Raw genomic sequence first — 22,649 nt, forward strand, 5'->3', positions numbered from 1 at the left:
CCATTGGACTGGTGAACTTTGGCCTTTTGAATCTTCCAGTGCTTGCTCCTTCCCCAATTGACCCACTGTCTTTGGGGTCTATGGATCTGAGATTTCTTCAAGAGATGTCTGCATCTGATCAAAAATGTCATCTTCCATTCTGGTGACTTCTCTGCTCCCACTGGTTCTGAGCTCCTTGATCCAGAGGGGGATCTTGGAGCCAAAGCTTCAGCAATGGTTATGGGAGCAGGATATCAACTCTGAAACTGTCACAGCCATCCCTTCTGCTTGGGGATCTGGCATGTGTCTTGGAAGAGAGTCTATCTGCTTTCCTCAGTCATTCTAGTGTGGAGGTGTTTCCTACTGAGATGATTTAGGGTTCTCCGTGGGCTTCTGCTTTCAGGGCAGTCGAGGGAGCGGTCTTCTTGGCAAGAGATCAGACTTGTGTTCCTCTCTCAGCTCCCCTATTTTACAACTGAAAGCCCTGTTTCCTAATACTTCACAGTCTATTCCATCAGGACAGCAGGTTCCTGTTGTTCACATACAGGACACGCAGCAGTCTTACAAGTCCTGTCTGAAGTTAACCCACCGTTGAGTCTCCTCAAAAACATTCGTGTAAGAGGAGGCACATTGACTCACCTCAATAGTTCCTCACAGAAGACACCAGTTGTGATGAAGGTGAGAGATCCTCCCCACCCCACCCCAGATCACCACTTGAGGACGTCTCATTTAGGGAGATCTTGGAGATGCTGAGACTGAAAGGAGGTTGGTGTTCTGAAGCACTTCTGAATGGTTGCCAGACTGCTGTACCCTGGAGGCATTGGGGGGGGGGGGCACTTATCTCTGCACCCAGAAGCCTGGATAATACATCACTGAAGGTGTCCATGTGTGGACAATCATAACCAGAGGCTAATCCATTCCCTTTATTTGCCTATCCCCACCACCAAGGAAAATTCCGAATGTTACACACTCACAAAGATAGGCAACGGCTGTAGAAATAAAAAAGTTGCTATACAGATGAGTCATCCAGGAAGTCCCACCCAGACCAGCAAGGATTCAGAACTTACTCAAGATTCTTTTTTTTTTTTTTTTTTTTTTTTTTTGCCAAAAAAAAAAATGGGGACCTTAGCCACTTTATGCATCTGACAAACTGAAGTTCCATGTGGTCACTGTACAGTCCATCCTTCCCTATTGAGGAAAGACAATTGAATGTGCTTGACAGACCTCCAAGATGCGTACTACCACATCGGAATGCACAGGAAGTTGAGAAGGTTTCTTTACTCTGGCTGGAGGTCAGTCACTTCCAGTTCGGAACCCTGCCCTATGGTCTCACAAAAGTCCATACTTGTTCACCAAGTGCATGTCAATGGTCTCAGTTCTTCTCAGACTACAAGGCTTCCATGTGTTCCCCCTACTTGGACAACCGGCTCATCACCATCCCTACCAGACTTCTTCTAGTCTGGGCAGGGGACTATCTTCTCCATTTTTACTCACTGCTGGGCATAACAGTGAATCAAAGAAATCACATTTTTCCCTGTTAGAGAGAGTTTGTAGGACCTCACTTTGATACCACTACATAGATAGCAGGACTACTGGTGAGCAGACTGTCCACTCTGCACAATCAGACCATACAGCGCTTATCTTGTCAAACGAACCAGACAAGATTGGTCCTTCACGTTTTGGAGTTGATTGCACCTTCCATTACCTTAATCCCTTTGCCAAGATATTACATGAAAGTTCTTGAATAGATATCAAGTAAGTAAACCAGTAGTCCAACTATCTTGAGGTAATATTTATTAAACCCAAAAACATTTTCCGGTTTACTTTTTGGTTTTGTGTTATAATTCCGGTTTACTTTTTGGTTTATTAAACAAAGCTTTCAAGTTCTCACAACTGTTCTTCAGTGTCAGTAAGGTAAAACTAAACTCGGTTTAAATAGTAAAAGTAATTAACAGCCAGATGTTATGTGATCCTATCTCGCCTACATTCTGTACTGATGGGTTCGGAGCTGATCCCTCTGCTCCGACTCGGCACGCTTATGCTATAGAGCGAGGCCTCTTATTGGCTGAGCTATCTTTATCCCAGGATGCACCACCACTAATCCGCCAGATCTCGTTTGCCGCTAACAAGCTTAGACGTGGTCTCAACTTGGCTGGGCTAAGTACTATTTATTTAGGCTTTTTCCTGTCACAAATTTCCTTTCTTTAAACCCAAAAGCTGTTTTAACAGCTATTGTTGTTATATTTGTGTGATTGGTGAATTTCTATTGAGAATTCGTGAATTTTTTTAGTCAGGGAAGGTTTCCCATTTTAGTTAGAGAGGCCTTCCCCTGTTGCTTGGCTGCTTGTGTCTCTTTCTTGGGTCAAGCACCCGTTTAAGTTAGGGGGTCTTGACTCTCTTTCTCTTTTTCTGTCTGTTAAATTGTTTAGTGTTTTTAAAAAAAAAAAAAAAAAGAAATTTTTGTTAAAGTTGTTGAATTTAACTTTACCTTGTATAGTTTAGTGTTTTTGTCACTTAGATAGGTTCTGTGATAAAACAGTTATGTCTAAAGAACACAAACCCTCCGGGTTTAAGAAATGCACGAGGTGTGGTTTTAAAATGTCCATAACGGACGACCACTCCTCATGCGTCTATTGCTTAGGTGCCAAGCACCTACAAGAGTCGTGTAGTGTCTGCCACGCGTTCTCTTCTAGGGTACTCCAGGAGAGGAAGAACAAATTAATCCTCAAGGGATTAATCAAGCCTTCCTTCGAGGAGGCTTTATCTTCCTCTCCGTCTCCTTCTAAAAAGAAGAAAGCGTCGGCTCCGACCAGTCAGTCGGAACCGACTGCTAAAAAAGCTAAGCAGACTTCTCCATCGGCTCCACGGACTTCGGAGCCGAGGTCGGAACAGTCTGCCTCGATGCCTCCAGCCTCGACCCCTCTGGTTTCGGAGCCGAGGTCTGGGGCATCGAGAGGCGGGTCACCCTCATCGGCTCCACTGATACTGGAGCCGATAAGGGTTACCGGCTCAGACTCTCCCCCCTCGGAGCCGAAGTCCTTATCGGCACCAAGGGAAATTTCCTTGAAACCTTCCTCGGAGCCGATAGTTGTTGAGTCCATTCGGAGCCGGTCCCCGAGCCCTTCGGAGCCGATGGAGAAATCGGTTCGGGCCCGATCGGTATCCTCTAGATCATCCAAGATGTCTGATTCGGACATCGACAGGGTGCTCCTTCGACTCTTCCAGTCTCCGGTGTTCCAAAAGCTAGTTTCGGCTCCTGCCCATTTGGCTTCGGAGCCGATGGTCCACTCCCCTACTGTGGTTCCTCCTCCAACAGCTTCAGCACCGTTGGAGCCGGTGCTGGTGGAACCTGTGGAGGTGTTAGGGTCGGGCCCGACCCTTGCTCCAACTCCGGCTCTTGGGTCGGAGTTCAGTACACGGACTTCTTCCTTCAGCCATGGGAGGGAGGCTTCGGGATTGATGCTTTCGGTCCCAAGTCTCCCTCTTGGTGCGTCGGCGGCGGGAGTGCCGTCCACTGTCATGGCCATGGAGGTGGGACCCTCCCAGGATTCTGGTGGTCCCGCCTTCAGGGCTATGAGGAGAGCTTTAGCCAAATCTTCCTTGGCTACCTCCATGGTTTCCCCAGCTCCTTCCCTGCATACGGAGACTGGGTCGTTGGCAGTCCCCCTGTCCTTAGACAGCGGAGCCCCTGGGCCTCAGGTTACCCCCGCTGGGGTTTCTCCACTTCCTGGAGGTCCTTCTGAAGCCTCTTCGGAAGAACCCCCCAGGAAGAGATCGTGCAAGAGGAAGCACGTTGACTCCCCTGATGAGTCTCTGACATCCGACACTGATCTTGATGATGCAGAGGGGTCCCCCAAGTCGTCCTCGGATGATGTCTCCTTTGCAGACATCCTGGAAGCCCTAAAACAACGAGGCGGCTGGCAGTCCAAACTTCCCTCTGCTGATGAGTCTGTGTTCCTGAAGGCCTTCGGGGCTCAGCCCTCCGCCTCCTGGGTGTCTCCGCCCTTCGACGAGCTCTTGGATTTGATCTGTCGGGCTGGAACACCCAGACTCTGTGGAACCGGTGCCTGCTCGTCCGAACAAATTTCTCTCGGCGCCCCCTGATAGAGAGTTCCTAACTAAAGGTGTGGCTGTAGATGCTTTGGTGGTGGCATCTGCTACCCAGCAAGATGTAGCAGAGGCTTACGTCCGTCCATCCTCCTAATAAGGAGTCTAGGAGCATGGATCGGCACGAAAGCGCACCCTCAGTTCAGCAGCCTTTACACTGAGGTCCTTGAACTACCTTACGCACTTTACCAGATTTCAGAGGGATCTGATTAAGGAGCTATCCGATACCCTCTTGGGTAACCTGCCTGAGGAGCTGGCCCAGACGGTTGGCTCTCAGCTGGCTACAATGTCGCCCATTTCAAACTCGTCCATGAGGCTCATTTCTTATGCGGCCGAAGGCGAGTAGAGCGCGGTACAGGCATTGCTCTACGGAGACAAGCCTGGCTCCGCCTGTGTAATTTCGGAGGCCTTTAAGTCTTCTTTTGCCGACGCCTTTGATGGGTCCTCCTGTTTGGACCCAAGGTAAAGGACACACTAACCCGCTGTGAACAGGAGGGTAAGACTCTGACTGTCAGGGGCACGATTTTCCACTCCGTTTCGGCCTTATCCCAAGGCTAAAAGAGGAGGGAAAATGTGGTTCCGTAGATCTCAGAAGCCTTACCCCTCTCAGCAGGAGGGTTCCCTTGGCAGAGGAGGGGGAAATTCTTCCGGAAGACGCCGTCCCAGAGGCGGCAGAGGCCCTCGCAACACTGGAGACCGCGAGTCCTTTTGTGGCTCTTCAGCCTTTCATAGTCCCTGAGGGATTGCCCGGTTGTGCTGCTCCGGAGCCAGTCGGGGGTCGTTTCTCGAAGCACCTAAAGGCCTGGGAAGGGATCACTCGGGACCGATGGGTGCTTCGGATTATCGCCGGAGGTTACTCCATCCCATTCTCTCACCCCCCCCAGTCCAAAAAAATCCCGGACCCGCCACCCAGTCAACAGGATACCGCAGCCTCAGAAGTTTCAAAGCTGCTGCAAAAAGGAGTCACCCAACCGGTCCCCGCAGACCAGATCGGATTAGGGACTTACTCAAGATTCTTTTTGGTGCCAAAAAAGACCGGGGACTTGAGGCCCATTTTGGACCTCAGCATCCTAAACCGTTCAGTCAGAAAGTCCAAGTTCCGAATGGTCACCCTACAAACCATTCTCCCATTGCTGGAGAAAGGTGTTTGGATGTGCTCTATAGATCTCAAGGACGCTTATTATCATATCATGGTACATCAAGCGTCCAGGAGACATCTGCGCTTCAACCTAGGAGGCAGTAATTTTCAGTTCCGTGCGCTGCCCTTTGGTCTCACCACAGCCCCCAGGGTGTTCACCAAGTGTTTGGCAGTCGTGACTGCTCACCTGAGAAGTCTAGGATTCCAGGTGTTTCTGTATCTAGACGACTGGCTCCTAACTGCCACCTCCAAGCATCTACTTCTGCGGAGCCTACAAGCCACTATATCACTGGGCAATTCCCTTGGAATCACCTTCAGTTGGCCAAAGTCTGTGTTGCTGCCATCTCAACGAATAAGATTCATAGGGGTAGAGATAGACTCAAACCAAATGCGGGTCTATCTTCCTACGGACAGGATACAAACCATACAGGCTCAAGTTCGAGCCTTACTTCCCAGATCCAAAGCCCCAGCCAGAATGGTCCTGCAGCTATTGGGATCCATGTCCGCCACGGTTCTTCTAGTCCCCTTGGCAAGGTTGCACATGAGAATTCTCCAGTGGCTTCTCTCAGCTCAGTGGTCCTTTCAGGAACTTCCCCTCAGTCACCTTGTGTGGATCACGGAATCTTGCAGACGGGACCTTCGCTGGTGGCTAGTGCCCTCCAACTTGGATCAGGGACGACCCTTTGTTCTACCTCCTCCGGCGGCCACTTTGACCACGGACGCCTCCCAGACGGGGTGGGGGGGGCATTCCCTGGGCAGGTCAGTCCAAGGCAAATGGCATCCGGAAGAGACTTTGCTTCATATCAACATCTTGGAAATGAGAACAGTACTTCTGTCCCTTCAAGCCCTTCACGATTATCTCCCTCAGGGCGTAATTGCTGTTCACTCAGACAACATGTCATTTGTTTGGTACCTGAACAAACAGGGAGGGACCAGATCCTATCCTCTTTGCAGAGAAGCCATGAGAGTTTGGGAATGGGCAGTCTCGACCAAACGCTTCCTAGTGGCAACTCACATACCGGGCAAGTCCAATGTGATAGCCGACAGATTGAGCAGGACCATCCTCTCTCCTCACGAATGGTCTCTGAATATGACAGTGGCAAGTCAGATTTTCAGCGAATGGGGAGTTCCGTGTTGCGATCTCTTCGCGACTCCTCTGAATGCGAAGTGCAAAGAATTCTTCTCCCTAACCCCGGCTCCGGGGAAGAGCCCCATGGACGCATTAGTCCATCCTTGGCCCACCGGCTTGCTTTATGCCTTTCCTCCAGTTCCTCTCCTTCCCAGAGTGATTCAAAAGGCATCTCTCTTGGGGAGCAAAATGATCTTAATTGCTCCTTACTGGCCTCGTCAAGTGTGGTTCCCCTATCTTCGGAAACATGCCCTGGAAGGTCCATGGTTCCTGGATCAGATCCCAGACCTACTGGTTCATCAGTCGGGACTATTCCACCAGTCCCTACACACCTTAAAATTGACGGCTTGGCTCCTCCACTTCCGACGATAGTCAGGAGTCATACATTGGATCCAGATGTTGTACACATTATCTTCGGCCCATAAGTCTGCTACAAAGAAACTGTATTCCAGCAAATGGAAAAGATTTGCTATTTGGGCTCAACTCCGGGGCCTGGACCCCATTTATATTCCCGTGGCAGAAGTACTAAAATTTCTGACTTCTCTTTTCAGTCAAGGCTCTTCAGTTTCTACCATCAAGGTACAATTGGCAGCAATTTCTAATTTTCACGAATCCATAGACCCACCTTTAATGAGCAACAGATTGTGTAAGACCTTCTTGAAAGGTGCTGCTCTATTAAGACCTCCGATTTCTCATCCTGCACCTCCATGGGATCTCGATATAGTGTTACGCGCCTTGACTTCTTTCCCCTTTGAACCGGCAGCTACATGTGATCTAAAGTTTCTATCATGGAAGACAGCTTTTCTGGTGGCAATTACTTCTGCCAGAAGAGTTTCAGAGCTTCAAGCTTTGTCAGTAAAACCCCCGTACTTGGTTTTTCACAAAGACAGAGTATCCCTCAGACCAAATCCTTCCTTTGTCCCTAAAGTTTGATGTTAAGTTGTCAATCTCGCCTTCATTCTTGCTGGATGGGTTCGGAGCCGATCCTCGGCTCCGACTCGGCACTTGCTTTAGCTCGAGAACTCCTTTTACCAGCTCGAGGCAACCCTATATCCCATGATGCAAGGCGGAACTACCTCGGATCTCGTTTGCCGCTTAGCGAAAGAGGTCTCCTTTGCCAGCTGAGGTAAGTTTTTCTTTGTAAAATAAGAAAAAGTGTAGTTAGGGGTTTATTTTTCCCTTTTAGTGTCAGTTTAGTCTGTAGTTAGTTACAGCCCACCCTATTCCCTTGTTTTCAAACTTTTTATAATCTTTAGTCTAAAGTTTTTTAGTCAGGCCTACTTCCCCATTGGTTATTCCCTTCCTGTGTGTTTGTGTAAGGGATTAATTTGTGTGTTTGTTGGGATTGTTTGTGTTTCCATCCTCCTAGGATGTCAAAGGAAGGCAAGGTCTCAGGCTTCAAGAAGTGTGACCAGTGCTGTCAGAAAATGTCTCTGACAGACGGTCACACTTCTTGTGTTTATTGCCTGGGGCCATTGCACCTGCAGGACTCCTGTGCTTTATGTCATGCTTTTAGCCAGAGAGTCCTGCAGGAAAGGAGGAATAAACTCATCCTCCGAGGCTTACTTAAGCCAGAAGGTTCTCCTCCTAAATTAGGGTCAGGAAAACCTTCTAAACCACCAGGCTCAGGCTACAGTGTCCAAGCCTCCTCCGTGGCTCCGGCTCCATCGGGCCGACATCGCTCCAGCTGGAGCCGATACATCTGCTGTTCAAGTAGTGGGTTCGCGCCGACCGGCTCCGATACCCTGACTACTGTGGCCTTGTCGACTCGGCTGGAGCCGACACTTTATCTAGCATCGGAGCCGAGATATCCTCGGCTCCATCTGGGGTTCAAGGGACTTCGGCTCCGATGGCTTCGACCCGTAGAGATCCCGGTCCCCTTCTATACTAGTATCCACTCGGCTCCGGGGTCTCCTCTTTTGTCGGAGCGGAGCCATCGGAGCCGATCTTGAGATCTTCCAGGCTGTCTGACCACGATATAGAGAGGGTGGTAAGCAGGCTGTTGAAGTCTCAGGCACTGGCCCAAATGCTCCATAGCCCGTCTCAACAGACTTCGCTATAGCCCCAATCCTTGAACTTCCTCCTCCGACTCCACACCGCAGTTCGGAGCCGGAGCTTCGGGACAGCGACTGTTTCGATGCCGGAGCCGATACATCCTTCGGCTCCGCTGCCTCGGCTCCGATCTCCTCCTTGAGACCTTCCTTGGAGGGATCCGGTCGCCGGGTTTCCACTGTCGGCTCCGAGGGGCTAGTGGCATCGGACCCTTGTCCGACCCGCCTCCCTCTCGGGCTTCGGCTTTGGTAAGCTCGGCGCCGACATCGCCTCGAGCCTTCTCTCTTGGAGCCGGCCATTCCTGTTTCTTCGAGCGGGTGTGTTCCGGCCTCCCGGGGAGAGGAGCCTTTGAGGTGATGAGGAGTGTCCTGGCCTCTGAGCCTGGTCAACGGTCCATCCCTCTAGCTCCTCCCTCTTCAGTGCCTGCAGATGCCTCTTGCCAACCTCTTGCTCACAGGCCCAGGGATCCATCGCCCCAGGTTTCCCCACTGGGAATTTCCTCCTCTTCCGAGGTTTCTCCTGATCCTGCAGGGGAACCCCTCCGAAGAGGACGGTAAGAGGAAACACACAGACTCCCCTGAGTCTACTACATCTGATACCGACTTAGATGAGTCGGAGGGTTCCCCACGGTCCCCCTCTGAGGATGTCTCTTTTTCAGACATCCTTGAGCTCCTCAAACAGAGGGGGAATTGGCCCTCCATTGACCCCTCCGAGGATGAGTCGGTATACCTGGAGGCTTTTGGATCCCGACCCTCCACCTCCTGGGTGTCTCGCCTTTCGACCCACTCATGCAGGTAGTGGCTCATAAGGCGTGGGCGGCTCCAGATTCTGTGGAACCTGTCCCCAGAAGACCATCCAAATTCATTACGGCCCCTTCGGACAAACAGTTCCTTTCCAAGGGTGTTCCGGTGGATGCTATGGTGGTGGCTGCCACTAAGAAGGAATTGGCGGATCCTTCAGTACCTGTCCATCCTCCTAATAAGGACTCTAGGACCATGGACAGGTATGGAAAGCGGATGTTTTCTTCAGCGACCTTTGCTATGCGTTCGCTGAATTATCTTTGTCACTTCACCAGGCTTCAACGAGATGTTCTCAAGGAACTGGGAGAAGTAGTCCAGGATCCTTCTGCTGCTGGGGCTCAGGAAAAGATTGCCTCGCAGCTTGCTATCCTGAATTCCATATCTAACTCCTCCATGTGGCTCATATCCTATGCGGCCGATAGAGCGAGCAGGGCCGCAGGCACAGGAGTTGCTCTTAGACGCCAAGCCTGGATGCGGCTTTGTAATTTTGCGGACCCCTTTAAGGCGTCCTTCACTAATACCCCCTTTGATGGTTCGGCTTTGTTCAGACCTCAGGTGAAGGATACCTTGACCAGGTGTGAGCAGGACGGTAAAACTCTTTCTGCCGTTGGAGTCCAGTTTTCCACTCCTTCTAGACCATACCCCAAGGGTCAGAAGGGGGGGAAGATGTGGTTCCGTAAAGCCCAAGGAGCTACACCGGACACACGTGGTCAGTTTACCCCCAGAGGCAGAGGGAGTAACAATAATAGACGCCCTAGAGGCAGGGGGTCCTCAGAACCAGGGCAACAGGGAGTCTCTTCCTGAGAAGCCCTTTCAGCATCCCTGAGGTGTTGCCCGACTGTCCACCCTTGGAGGCAGTCGCGGGAAGGATTTCGGTGTACCCAGTAGACTGGCAATCCCTATCTCAAGAGATGTGGGTACAGTCGATTATATCCGAGGGTTACAAAATCCCCTTGAAGGTTTCCCATACCTCTTCAATCCCTTCCAGACATCTCACCCGGTCAAAGGGATTTGGCAGAACAGGAGGTTTCAAAGCTCCTAGAAAAAGAGCCGCCCAGACTGTGCCAGCAGACCAGGTAGGATCCGCGTCTACTCCAGATTCTTTTGGTCCCCAAAAGGACGGGAGATTGGAGACCAATATTAGACCTGAGCAATCTGAACAGATTTGTCAAGAAGGCAAGATTCGGATGGTCACGCTTCAGTCCATTCTGCCCTTTCTGGGCAAGGACAACTGGATGTGCTCTATAGACCTTCAGGATGCATACTATCACATAAAGATTCACAGACGCCCAGAAGGTTTCTCCGCCGCTAGGGACCAGTCATTACCAATTCAGAGCCCTGCCCTTTGGCCTCACTTCAGCCCCCAGAGTGTTTACCAAATGCATGGCAGTGGTCACAGCTCATCTGAGACGCCGAGGATTCCAGGTGTTTCCCTATTTGGACGACTGGCTCCTCTCCGCCACCACCAAGTGTCAGCTTCTTCAGTCCAGAGACTACACTCTACAGCTTTGCAGGAGTTTGGGAATTTCAGTAAACTTGAAAAATCTTCTCTGCTGCCTTGCCAATCTATCACCTTTATAGGCAGAATTAAACACCGCCAAAATGTTAGCCAGACTAACAGATCAAAGAATTCTGGACATCCAAAATTTGTTTGGCTTCTTTTGCAAAGCAACAAGATCAAAGCCAGATTTATACTGAAGGTTCTAGGTCTTATGGCTGCGGCCATTGTTCTTCTACCACTGGCTCGCTTCCACATGCGTCTTCTGCAGTGGATGCTATCCACGCAGTGGTCGTACCACAGTCTCCCGATGAGGCACGAAATCTTGGTAACACAGTCGTGCCGAGCTCATCTGAACTGGTGGATATCTTCCCCTCTTCTTCATCAGGGCCGACCCTTTATTCCCCCTCCTCCAGTTGCCACAGTCACTACGGATGCCTCTCTGATCGGGTGGGGGGGGGCATTATCAGGGCAGGATGATCCACGGGACGTGGCATCCCATAGAATACCATCTGCACATAAATGTCCTGGAGATGAGAGCAGTGCTTTTAACGTTGCAAGCCCTCAATGACTTTCTTCCCACGGGGACTATTGCAGTACAGACGGACAACATGTCCGTAGTCTGGTACATCAACAAGCAGGGCGGGACCAGGTCCTATCCGTTATGTCGAGAAGCTCTCAGACTTTGGCAGTGGGCGATCTCTTCTCAGCGGTTTCTGATAGCAACGCACATCCCCGGCAGGTCCAACCTATTAGCGGACAGGCTGAGCAGATCCATTCTGATGCCTCACGAGTGGTCTCTCAATCAATCTGTAGTGGATCAGATTTTTCTGAAGTGGGGCACTCCTTGTTGCGATCTTTTTGCTACTCCTCAAAACAAGTGCCCCGATTTCTTCACTCTCTTTCCCCTTCCAGGCCAACCTCTGAGAGACTCTCTAACCCAGGATTGGCCCGGGGACTTCTGCACGCTTTTCCTCCCTTTCCCTTGATTCCACAAGTCATTCAGAAAGCCACCGCTTTGAGAGCCAAGTTGATCCTCATTGCCCCATATTGGCCTCGACAAATTTGGTTTCCGCTCTGCATCTTCACCTTCTGGTGCAGCCCTGGCATCTGGACCCAGTTCGGATCTCTTGATCCACCAATCGGGTCAGCAGCACCGGGCCATTCATTCTCTCAACCTCACTGCTTGGTTGCTCCACTTCCTACCCTAGCCAGGCTACCGATGATTTCGGACTCAGTCAGAGACATTTTAGTCTCTTCCTTGAAGTCGTCCACTAGGACTGTTTATGCTAGCAAGTGGCTAATGCGTTTTCTATTTGGGCTAATTCCAGAAATATTGACCCTTTACTGCTCCTGTACATTCGTTTTAGATTTCCTGGCGGAGGTTTTTCATTCAGGATCCTCGTCATCTACAGTCAAAGTACAACTGGCTGCTATTTCTAAGTATCATGTTGGCCTGCATGACAATAACATTATGTCTCATAGGTTATGCAAGGCCTTTCTCAGAGGAGTTTTCCTCCTAAAACCACCTATAAAGCATCCTCCTCCGCAATGGGATCTAAACTTAATGTTGACATCCTTGATACTACCTCCCTTCGAACCGTCTGCTTCATGTTCTTTGAAGTTATTGACCTGGAAAACTATATTTTTACTGGCTGTCACTTCTGCAAGAAGGGTTTCCGAGATTCAAGCTCTCTGCATCCATTCCCCTTATTTGATTTTCATAAGGACAGGGTATCATTAAGAACTAACCCTTCCTTTCTTCCCAAAGTCGTATCTCAAACCAACATGAACCAATCTATAGATCTACCAGTCTTTTTCCCAAACTATTCCGACAGAGCTGAACAAAAACTGCATTTTTTGGATGTCCATCGTCAGCTCAGGTACTATTTGCATAGAACTAAACAATTCAGAAAATCGGACCAACTATTTGTCTCCTATGCAGAAAATAGGATAGGTCTTCCAGTATCTAAAGTGACCTTATCCAGATGGTTGACTTCCACTATTTCCTATGTGTACTCTCTCAGGGGCAAACAGCTATCTTCTAAACCAAAAGCACACTCAACCAGGAGTCTATCCACTTCTGCAGCTTTTCAGGATAGACTACCCATTGATACCATTTGTGCAGCAGCTACTTGGGCCACACCTCATACCTTTGTCTCTCATTACAAGTTGGACTTGGCCTCTAGAGATAGGGCCAGTTTTGGTTCCACAGTTCTCAAGAGTCTGTTCCATTGAGCCACCCGGGATACAGGTGCTAGGTACGCGGTCCCATCCAGCAAGAATGAAGGCGAGATTGACAACTTAACATTTAGAAGTTATGTACCTACCATAACGTTCCATGTTAGTTGTCTTCTCGCCTTCTTTCTTGGCCCCTCCCTCCTTCCCCCTGGCCTGGACAGATATTGGAGAGTTCCTATTAGATTGTTTCCTCCGGTACGTTGTTAGGAGGATTTCTTTTAGGAACCATTGTTCCTATTTCTGTTAGGATAGTCTTTAGCAAGGTTAGTTAGCTGCCAAACGAGATCTGAGGTAGTTCCGCCTTGCATCTTGGGATATAGGGTTGCCTCGAGCTGGTAAAAGGAGTTCTCGAGCTAAAGCAAGTGCCGAGTCGGAGCCGAGGATCGGCTCCGAACCCATCCAGCAAGAAAGAAGGCGAGAGAAGACAACTAACATGGAACGTTATGGTAGGTACATAACTTCTAATTCTACTTTCTGCTTACAACAATCGTTAGAGCTTCCAGTTTTTTTTCCCAAAATACTCTAACAAAGCGGAGTTCATATTCCACACACTAGATGTCCACAGACAGTTACGTTTTTATTTAGACAGGACCAAACAAACAAGGAAAACAGATCAGTTGTTTGTATCCTTTGCAGATAACAAATTGGGCAACGCTGTCACAAAGGTCACTATTGCCAAATGGATCAGGGACTGTATTACTCAAGCTTATTTTTATTCTAACAAAGAGCTTACCACCTCTGTCAAGGCTCATTCTACAAGGGCTATGGCTACTTCGATAGCATTTCATTCTAAGCTTGCTATTAGTGACATTTGTGCTGCGGCTACATGGTCTTCACTGCACACCTTCATTTCCCACTACAGATTAGATGTGGCATCTAGAGGACGAGCTTCATTTGGTTCCACAGTGCTCAGGAGTGTTTTCCAATGAGCCACCCGGGATTTAGGTGCTAGGGACGCTGTCCCATCAGTACAGAATGTAGGCGAGATAGGATCACATAACATCTTTTAGTTATGTACTCACCATAACTTCAGATGTTTGGGATCCATCTACTACATTCTAATAACCCACCCTCCTTCCCCTTCCTTGGAGATCAGAGGATATCAGAAGGTCCGAATCCTGTTGTTTCATCTTGAAACATCTAACAATGTTATATAATCAAGTTGTGCATGTGTGCATGTATGCGGACAAACAAGATCTGGGGGATTAGTGGTGGTGCATCCTGGGATAAAGATAGCTCAGCCAATAAGAGGCCTCGCTCTATAGCATAAGCGTGCCGAGTCGGAGCCGAGGGATCGGCTCCGAACCCATCAGTACAGAATGTAGGCGAGATGGATCCCAAACATCTGAAGTTATGGTGAGTACATAACTAAAAGTTTATTAAATCATGTGACCAAAAACCAAACTAATTTATCAGTAACAATAATAATTAATATATATAAAATCTTTTAAAAATTAAGGTTATGTGATATAGATTTGTTTATCTTTTAACAGAGAATCTGAAGTAGTTGTCTTCATTTCATTTTCAACCTGTGGGTTCCCAGATCCATCTCCGAGCCGACGTGGCCGCATATCCAGCATCTGATCCAAGCTCAAAGCTCCTCCCCATACCCATAATGCTTCTGTCTCCTTCCACCCTTCAGATCTCGTTTGCCACGCTACATGTCCACATCGTGATCCGAGCTCTCTGCTATTAAAGTTGTGGTAAGTGCTGTTTTTGGTGTAAAATCTTCCTTTTTCTTCTCTCGTCTGTTTTTTCTCTGCTTTATACCGCCCCTTCGCGCTTTTCCGTCAGTGTGTAACAAAAAAAAAATCCAAAAAACTCACTCTCTCTCTCTCTTTCCTCTTGTGTGTGTGTGGACTGTGTGACTGAATGTGTACTGGGCCTTAGGTAGGGACAATGTCCAAAGCTCCCAAACCCGGCTTCAGAAAGTGTACAGAGTGTGGTCATAAGCTCTCCCCAGACGATGGCCACACTCTGTGCCTCGTTTGTCGTGTGGCAGCCCATCTCCAAGGTTCCATCTGTGCCAGGTTTAAACCCCGGGCAGTTATGGATAGGAGAAACAAACTTATTCTTAAGGGCCTTCTTCCCTCTTCGGGGACTCAAGACCCTGCACCCTTGGGTTCTGCCCCTGCCTCCTTCCCGGCCTGTGGGACTTACTCCCACCAAGAGGGCCAGGGATGGAGACAAATCTTCCAAGAGGGATAGGCCAAGGAAGTGATCCCCAGATTGATCGGCTTCTGCCAGCCCTCCACCTAAAGTTAGGTAGACTCCAAGGCCAGAGTCTCCCCGGCTCTGTTCCCCTCGGTTCTCTCTGGAGCCAGAGGAGCTCCAGATCCGGTCACCAGCTTAGGCTTCTCTGCACCCCTCCAGGCCGGTGTCAGTCATCTCTTCCTCCCACTCCACCAGTAGCCTTAGCGAAGCGGAGATGGATAGGATGATGCAGAAGTTCATCCACAGCCAGATACAAATAGGAGTCTTGCCTGCCCCCTCTCTCTCTCTGGAGTGGGGAGCACACATCCCTTTTTCCACCCCTGTTACTTCAGTTTTGGAGTCCTTGGATCCGAGGACACTTGCTGTTGAGGGGCCGGTGCTGATGGTACCTTATACTTCAATGCTGGCCTTGAGCAGGTTAGATCCAACTAGCTCTGATCCGACAGGCTCTCAGAGCCAGGGCCTTGGCGTTGGATCTGAGGGGTTGGTGTCTGCTCCGAGTGTGTTGGAATAGAGCCTTCCCCTTGGTATCTTGACGCCTGGAGGTTCAGCTCTGACTCCCCCATCGGGTCAGAGGGTGACAGCTTCTGTTGTCCTTTCTCAGGATGTCCATTCCCCTTCATCTTTCGATGTGGTGAAGAGAGTTGTTTCAATTTCTTTGAGACCCTTGACCATCTCGTCTTCGGACTCTGCCCTGGCTTCGTCTGTTTCTGGCATGGATCCAGCCATTCTGCCCTTTCAGGGACAGCCTGCCACCTCTTTGCATCAGGACGCCCCCTCTTGGGAACAGCAAGACGTTGGCAGGTCCTCCCCAGAGAATCCCCACTGAAGGAGGTCCCTCCCAAACGTACGTGCAAAAGGAGGCAGTTAGACTCCCCACTGGAGTCTCTCACTGAAGACACCAATTTGGAGGAAGGGGAAGGGTTCCCCCGGTCACCCACCCCAAGGTTACTTCATGGAACTCATTCACCAGCGAGGGGAGTGGTCTGCCCAAAGACCTACCTTGGACGATTCTGTGTTCCTCGAGGCATTTGGTGCAGGACCGCCTACTTCCTGGGTGTCCCCTCCTGCAGATCTTTTAGGGGATATCATTACATTTCAGGCATAGAGGGAACCAGACACAGTGGAGCCCATTCCCAAATGTCTGGCCAAGGTTTTGAGCCCTCCCCTTCAGACAGATCTTAGTGGCATAAGGGATCCCTGGGTGGTGCCATGGTGGTGGTGACTGCCACTGGGAAGGAGCTCGCACAGGAAAGCTCTATGGTCCATCTACCTGACCTGAATTACATGGCACACGTGATTCGCCTGCAGCGAGACCTGGTGAAGGAGATCGCTGAGTCGACCCCTGTATCCATGTCGGCAGAGAACAAGAAGGTGTTTTCCACTCGTATGGCCACCATAAATTCAGTTGCTAATATCTCTATGCATCTCCTCTCCCACGCACACAAGGGAGACGCTAGAGCTGTCGGCACAGGCGTTGCCATCAGGCGACATGCCTGGCTTAAGCTGTGTCAGTTTTCAGAACCGTTTAAGGCACCATTTACCAATGCCCCCTTTTTGGGAAGTCATTACGTGACACATTAGTTCAGAGCGAGAAGGAAGGGATGACTCTGTCTGCCATCGGTATCTGCTTTTCGGCCCCTCAACGAACATTTTCTAAGAATCGGCAAGATGTGGTTTCGGAAATCTCAGAATTTTCCCCAGGACACTCAGGACTTGCCTTCCTCCAGGGCAGAGGGGGATTTGACAGATGCTGTCCTAGGGGCAGAGGGGATCCCAGAATTTACAGGTTTTGAAAGCCTTTCTCAGACAGACCCGCCCAGCAACCCTGAAGGGTTGTCCGACTGTGGAGTCAGTCAGGAGCCGTCTCTCGCTACACAGACAGAGTGGGAGTCCATCACAGAAGATCGTTTGGTGTTGCAAATTATATCCAGACCAGAGGCTGTTCAGTCCTTTTTCAAGAGCTACCTACACCTCCCAAACACCTCCTGGACGTTCCACCCATGCACAGGGAGGATGCAGCACTGGAAATCGCAAAGCTGCTAGGAAAATGAGTCATCCAACCTGTCCCCCCAGATCTCTTCGGATTAGGCATTTATTCCAGGTTCTTTTTGCTGCCAAAGAAAATGTGAGATTTGAACCTGTCAGTGGCCAAGACGAAGTTTTGGATGGTCACCCTTCAATCTATCCTGCCTTCCTGCAGGAGAATAACTGGATGTGCTCTATTGACCTCCATGATGCGTGCTATCACATAAAAATGGACAGATGCACTTGGAGGTTTCTCCTCTTCCGGTTAGGAGCCAATCATTGCTAGTTCAAAGCACTCCCCTTTGGTTTCACCACAGCCCCAGGGTGTTTACCAAAGTGATGTCAGTAGTAGTGGCTCACCTGAGACTCCAGGGTGTACAGGTATTCCTCTACCTGGACGATTAGCTTCTTGCTGCCCCTCCCAGGCATCTTACCCTTAGCCTGCCTTCACATGCAGATTCTTCAGTGGACCCTTGCAGTTCAATGGTCCTAGTTAGATCTTCAATTGACTCACTGTGTCCGAACCTCTCGAGTGTGCAGGGACTCCCTTCTGTGGTGGATTCATTCCTCGGGCCTTGCTTGGGGTCGTCCCTTTCTTCCACCTTTCCCCACAGCCATGGTCACTACGGAAGCCTCCCAGCTGGGGGGGGGCACTGCTCGGGAAGGACAGTTCAGGATACGTGGTCTCCCTATGAGACCAGATTGCATATCAGCGTCCTGGAGATGAGGGCGGTGCTTCTAGCATTGCAGGCTCTCCATGCTCATCTTCCCTCAGGAACGATTGCTATCCAGATGGATAATATGTTGGTGATCTGGTACATCGACAAGCAGGGAGGAACTAGATCTTGTCCCCTGTGTCACGAGGCCTTGAGAGTATGGGAGTGGGTAATCTCCGCCGGCCATTTTCTGGTGGCAACGCACATCCCGGGGAGGTCCAACATTCTAGCAGACAGGCTCAGCAGATCTATTCTGATGCCTTATGAGTGGCCTCTAAATCCTTCAGTAGCAGAATGGATCTTTCACAAGTGGGGTCAGCCTTGCTGCGATCTCTTTGCTTCTCCTTCCAATGTGAAATGTAGCGAGTTCTTTGATGTTCTTTGTGTTTCACGTTTGTAGTCATTGCATTTGGGTTGTCTGCTTTGCAGTAGCCCTCAGTCGGCCTGATTAACTAAGTCTTGGGTACTGCGTTGGTTGCTGTCCCTTCTTCCATGACGTCAGGTCGTCAGGGGTATAAAACATCTAGCCAATGCCATTATATCAGTCTTTCTTGCCATGCGGTGCCCGAAGCAGTTGGCAAGTGCCGGTCGGCCAACTCCTGAAATTTTCGTTTTCGAGTTTCAGAACCAAAGTCTTCAACTAAAGCTAAGTACCCCGTTGGGGAAACTTTTTCTTGCTCCTTACTGATGTCAGTAAAAGTTAATAATTGCATTACTTGTGGAAAGCAAATACCTCACAAAGATTTTCATTCGTACTGTATTCCTTGCCTAGGCCCTGACCGCAATGTGCCTTGCTGTCGGTTTTGTGCTTTATTTAAACAGCGCACTATCAGTCGTCGGTATATTTTCACTTCTAAATATTTCGGTTCTCGGTTTAATGATCCAGAAATGTTAGTTAGCCTTCAGACTACCGGGATTCCGAAAAAACGCAAAGATAAAGACAGACAGGCTTCCGACGACGCTTCTCCTAAGCCAGTCGCCAGTTCGCCGGTACTCAGTGAGGTGCTTTTGCAGCCCCTGATGCCCACTACTTTTGACTCGCAGGCCTCTACTGAGACCCATTCGGAGTCCGGTATGCCGTGAGATTCTTCAACTGTGGAGCCTGCAGATGTCTCTACCTTGAATGGTTCCAGGAGCCGCTGTGCAGGCACCGGCTTCTGAGGGTGTATTCAGGCCTATGGACTTGCATATTAAACTGACGCCTCCTCCTTCATTTAGGCCAAAATCTCGAACCATGCCTAAGAAACTGACACCCAGGCCGCATGCTCTGGGCTCTATGCCTAAAAAACAAATAAGAATGGCTGAAAATCTTATAACTCTAATCAGGGGAAGCCACCCCCCCCCCTTTTAAGAGACCTAGGGCTGAAGTTGTTTATGAATCTTCTGAACAGGATTCTGATTTTTCTGATTATCTGGATTTGCTGTTATCTACTTATGAGGATTCTGATGCAGAGGACTGTATTCCTCTGCTTCCCTTCCAGAGAATTTTTCTTTTGGTGAAACCTTACACACACTATGGGAGCATTTCCACTGGGAAAGCCTGGATTTTTCTGATTCTAAAAAGAGGCTTAGGGATGTCTTACTCCTGCCTCAGCATAGGCCTTTAAGCTGTACCTCCTGTACTAGACATTGTTGATGATGCCTTTTCAGAATCTAGTTTGACCCTTGATTCTTTGCCTCCTGCTCCCAGAAAACCTGACAGATATTACAGGGTTCCTGATTCTCACAAGTTCCTTTTTAAAAATCCTATTGCGGTTCCAGAGACTGTTTCACAGGGACCCAAAGGCATTAAGGCTTCTACTGATAAAAATCCTACCCCCTGTGATAGAGGCTCCAGGGTGCTGGATAGATGGGGTAAGAAAGTTTACACTTCTGCAACCTTGTCCATTAAACTGCCAGTTTCATATGTTAAAATATCAACATGTTATTGGATTGCTTAAACAGAAAATTATGTTAATGCCCGACTGTGCTGAAAATAAAGAATTACAGGATTTAATGCATTCTTCTGAACAGGTTGGAAAACATACTTTGCAATGTGGATTTGATTCATTAGAGGCTTCTTGCAGGGCTGCTATTACTGGGTGTGTGCTCAGGCATGCTTGGTTTAAGGAGCAGTCTTTGCCAGATCATGTTAAAGCTAAGTTGTTGGATGCTCCCTCAAATCAGGACTGCCTGTTTGGCAACAAGAGGAAGTTCTTAAAAAGATGGAAGATAAAGCTAAATCTATGCAAACTGTTAGATTTCTTACAAGTTCAGCCTTCTAGATTTAGTAGGCACTGGCCCTCTAAAAATTGGTCCTTTCCAGCCCCTTCCAGGTCTTCTCAAGCCAAACCCAGACACAGCAGAAACCCCAGGTTTCAGTCCCAAGGGGCACACAAGACTAGGTAGTGGGGGGTTTCTGCACCCAAACCTGGGAGCAGCAAGACTCCCCTCTATGGAAAACCATCTCAATGACTTGCTTTTTAGACTTCCAAGCATTTCCCAACTGAATGCTCCTTTAGGCGGAAAGATTGGTCTGCAGGTCAAAAACTGGGAGCTCATTACCCAGGACAAATGGGTTCTAAATATAGTGTCCCAAGGATACAGATTTCATTTTCACACGTTACCAACACCAAGTGGATAGCCAGATCTACCCCCAAATCAGTGGGCAGAGCCCCAAAATCAGGTACTCTCTCTCTTAAACATGGGGGCTATTCAGTTGGTACCAGAAGAGGAAAAGGGACAAGGTTTCTATTCGAGACTTTTCCTGGTACCCAGAAAAGGCAATACATGGCGTCCTATCCTGGACCTTTCCATGCTAAACACCTTCCTGGTGATTCCAAAATTCAAAATGCTGACTCTTCACCAGCTGCTTCCTACGCTAGGCAAGGATGCATGGCTGGCAACACTGGACTTAAAAGAAGCATACCTGCACATCCCTATCAGGGAGTCTTGCAGAAGATGCCTACGCATTAGAGCAGGCTACACGCACTGTCAGTTGTCTGCACTGCCCTTTGGTTTATCTACTGCGCTCAGGGTATTCACAAAATGCCTAGCTCCAGTCATTGCATTTTGCAGGCAAAGAAATATTCAAATATACCCATACCTGGACGATTGTCTAATTCAGGCAGAAAGCAAGGACATTCTCTTCAATCATCTGGCATTTGTTCTAAGGGTACTGACTTGTCTGGGTTCACCATAAACGAAAAGAAATCCCACTTGGTACCCTGTCAACAAATTATATTCCTGGGAGCAAGCTTGAATACAACTTTCCAGATGGCTTTCCTCACGCCAGAGAAAACGGATACATTTGACAACTTACTTCAAACAAGTAGCCACACAAACCCAGCTGTCTGCAAGGCAAATACTGCAAGCCTTTGGGGTTCATGGCCTTGTGCATTCTTCTAATCCCTTATGCAAGGCTGCATATGAGGAAACTGCAATGGTATCTCAAAAGCCTATGGTGTCAACATTCACAGGATCTGGAAGCAAGGATTCCTATCATACCTTGCCTACATCTAGAGTTCCTTTGGTGTGCAGAGGCCTGCCACCAAAACAGGGGACTAGCATTCACATTACCCCCTGCCAAACAAATCTTAACAACAGATGCATCAGACTATGCATGGGGGGCTCACCTGGCAGGGAAGTGCATACAGGGCAAATAGAACCCAAATCAAATGCACCTGCACTTAAATCAGAAGGAAATGTTAGCTGTAGAGAATGCCCTGACAGCCTTCAAGGACCACATTCTTCCAGGACAACTAATGGTAAAGACAGACAACACCACTGTCATGTGGTACATAAAAAAAGCAGGGGGGTACACATTCTTACCCCCTTTGCAGACTAGCCATGCCTTGAGCTACCAAGTGAATCTGCAAGCTCAATTCCTACCAGGAAAACTAAATACACTGGCAGACAGACTAAGCAGAAACCTCATGGACCCACATGAATGGAAACTGGAACCAAGGATTTTCGACATGTTGACAAGCAAATGGGGAAGTCCAGATATAGACCTGTTTGCCTCCCCCCAGAACCATCAGCTGGACAAATTTTGCACAAGAATTCCCCACAATCAAGCTTGGAAAGTGGATGCTGTATCCTTCATCTGGAAAAACCTATCAGTTTATGCCTTTCCTTCTCTGCCTCTGCTCTCCAAGGTACTACTAAAGATCAAACAGGACAAGCCAAGGACGATTTTAATTGCACCAGACTGGCCTTGCCAACACTGGTACCCACTCTTGCGCAGTGTGTCACGCTTGACTCCGTGGCACCTGCCTCAGACTCCTTCCCTGTTGTGTCAGCAGGAGAACATGATTCTGCACCCTCAGCTGCAAACCCTGAACCTAGCAGCCTGGCTAAGTACCTAATCTCTCCTTTACCATCCCTCAGTAAGTCAGTGATAGATATCATTTTAGAGGCAAGGAGGCCTAGTACTAGAAAATCTTATGCTGCAAAATGGAAAAGATTCTGTGCTCGGAACCAATCTCAAGGAATGAACACAGCAGTGCCCAATTTGCCTCAGATTCTACAATACTTAACTGAGATGCAAATTCATGCCTCAGTCATTTCAGTTCATTATAGCACAGAGCCTCCCCTCTTCTCTGACCCACTGCTCAAGCGGTTCCTCAGAGGGGCCAAAAATCTAAGGCCACCCAGGAGAGCTCCAACTCCAGCCTGGGATCTTAACTTTGTCTTGGAGAAACTCTCTCTTCCTCCCTTCGAGACAGCTGCTACTGCAGATTTAAAATTTCTTTCCTGGAAAACAGCT

General features: G+C 49.0%; 1 protein-coding gene across 1 annotated transcript in view; it reads left to right on the forward strand.

Annotated features, from left to right (window-relative positions):
* The window catches only part of SBNO2 (strawberry notch homolog 2), a 2,660,605-nt gene that overhangs the window by 2,414,111 nt on the left and 223,845 nt on the right, over nt 1-22,649 (forward strand). The window contains exons 37-38 of the mRNA XM_044053813.1: nt 4,672-4,703; nt 11,301-11,316. Of these exons, the coding sequence (XP_043909748.1) occupies nt 4,672-4,703; nt 11,301-11,316 (48 nt within the window). The remainder of the gene's footprint in view (nt 1-4,671; nt 4,704-11,300; nt 11,317-22,649) is intronic.

Source organism: Protopterus annectens, chromosome 13.part0 (genome assembly GCF_019279795.1).
Source record: "Protopterus annectens isolate FY-2018-M chromosome 13.part0, PAN1.0, whole genome shotgun sequence".
NCBI classification, from domain to species: domain Eukaryota; kingdom Metazoa; phylum Chordata; order Ceratodontiformes; family Protopteridae; genus Protopterus; species Protopterus annectens.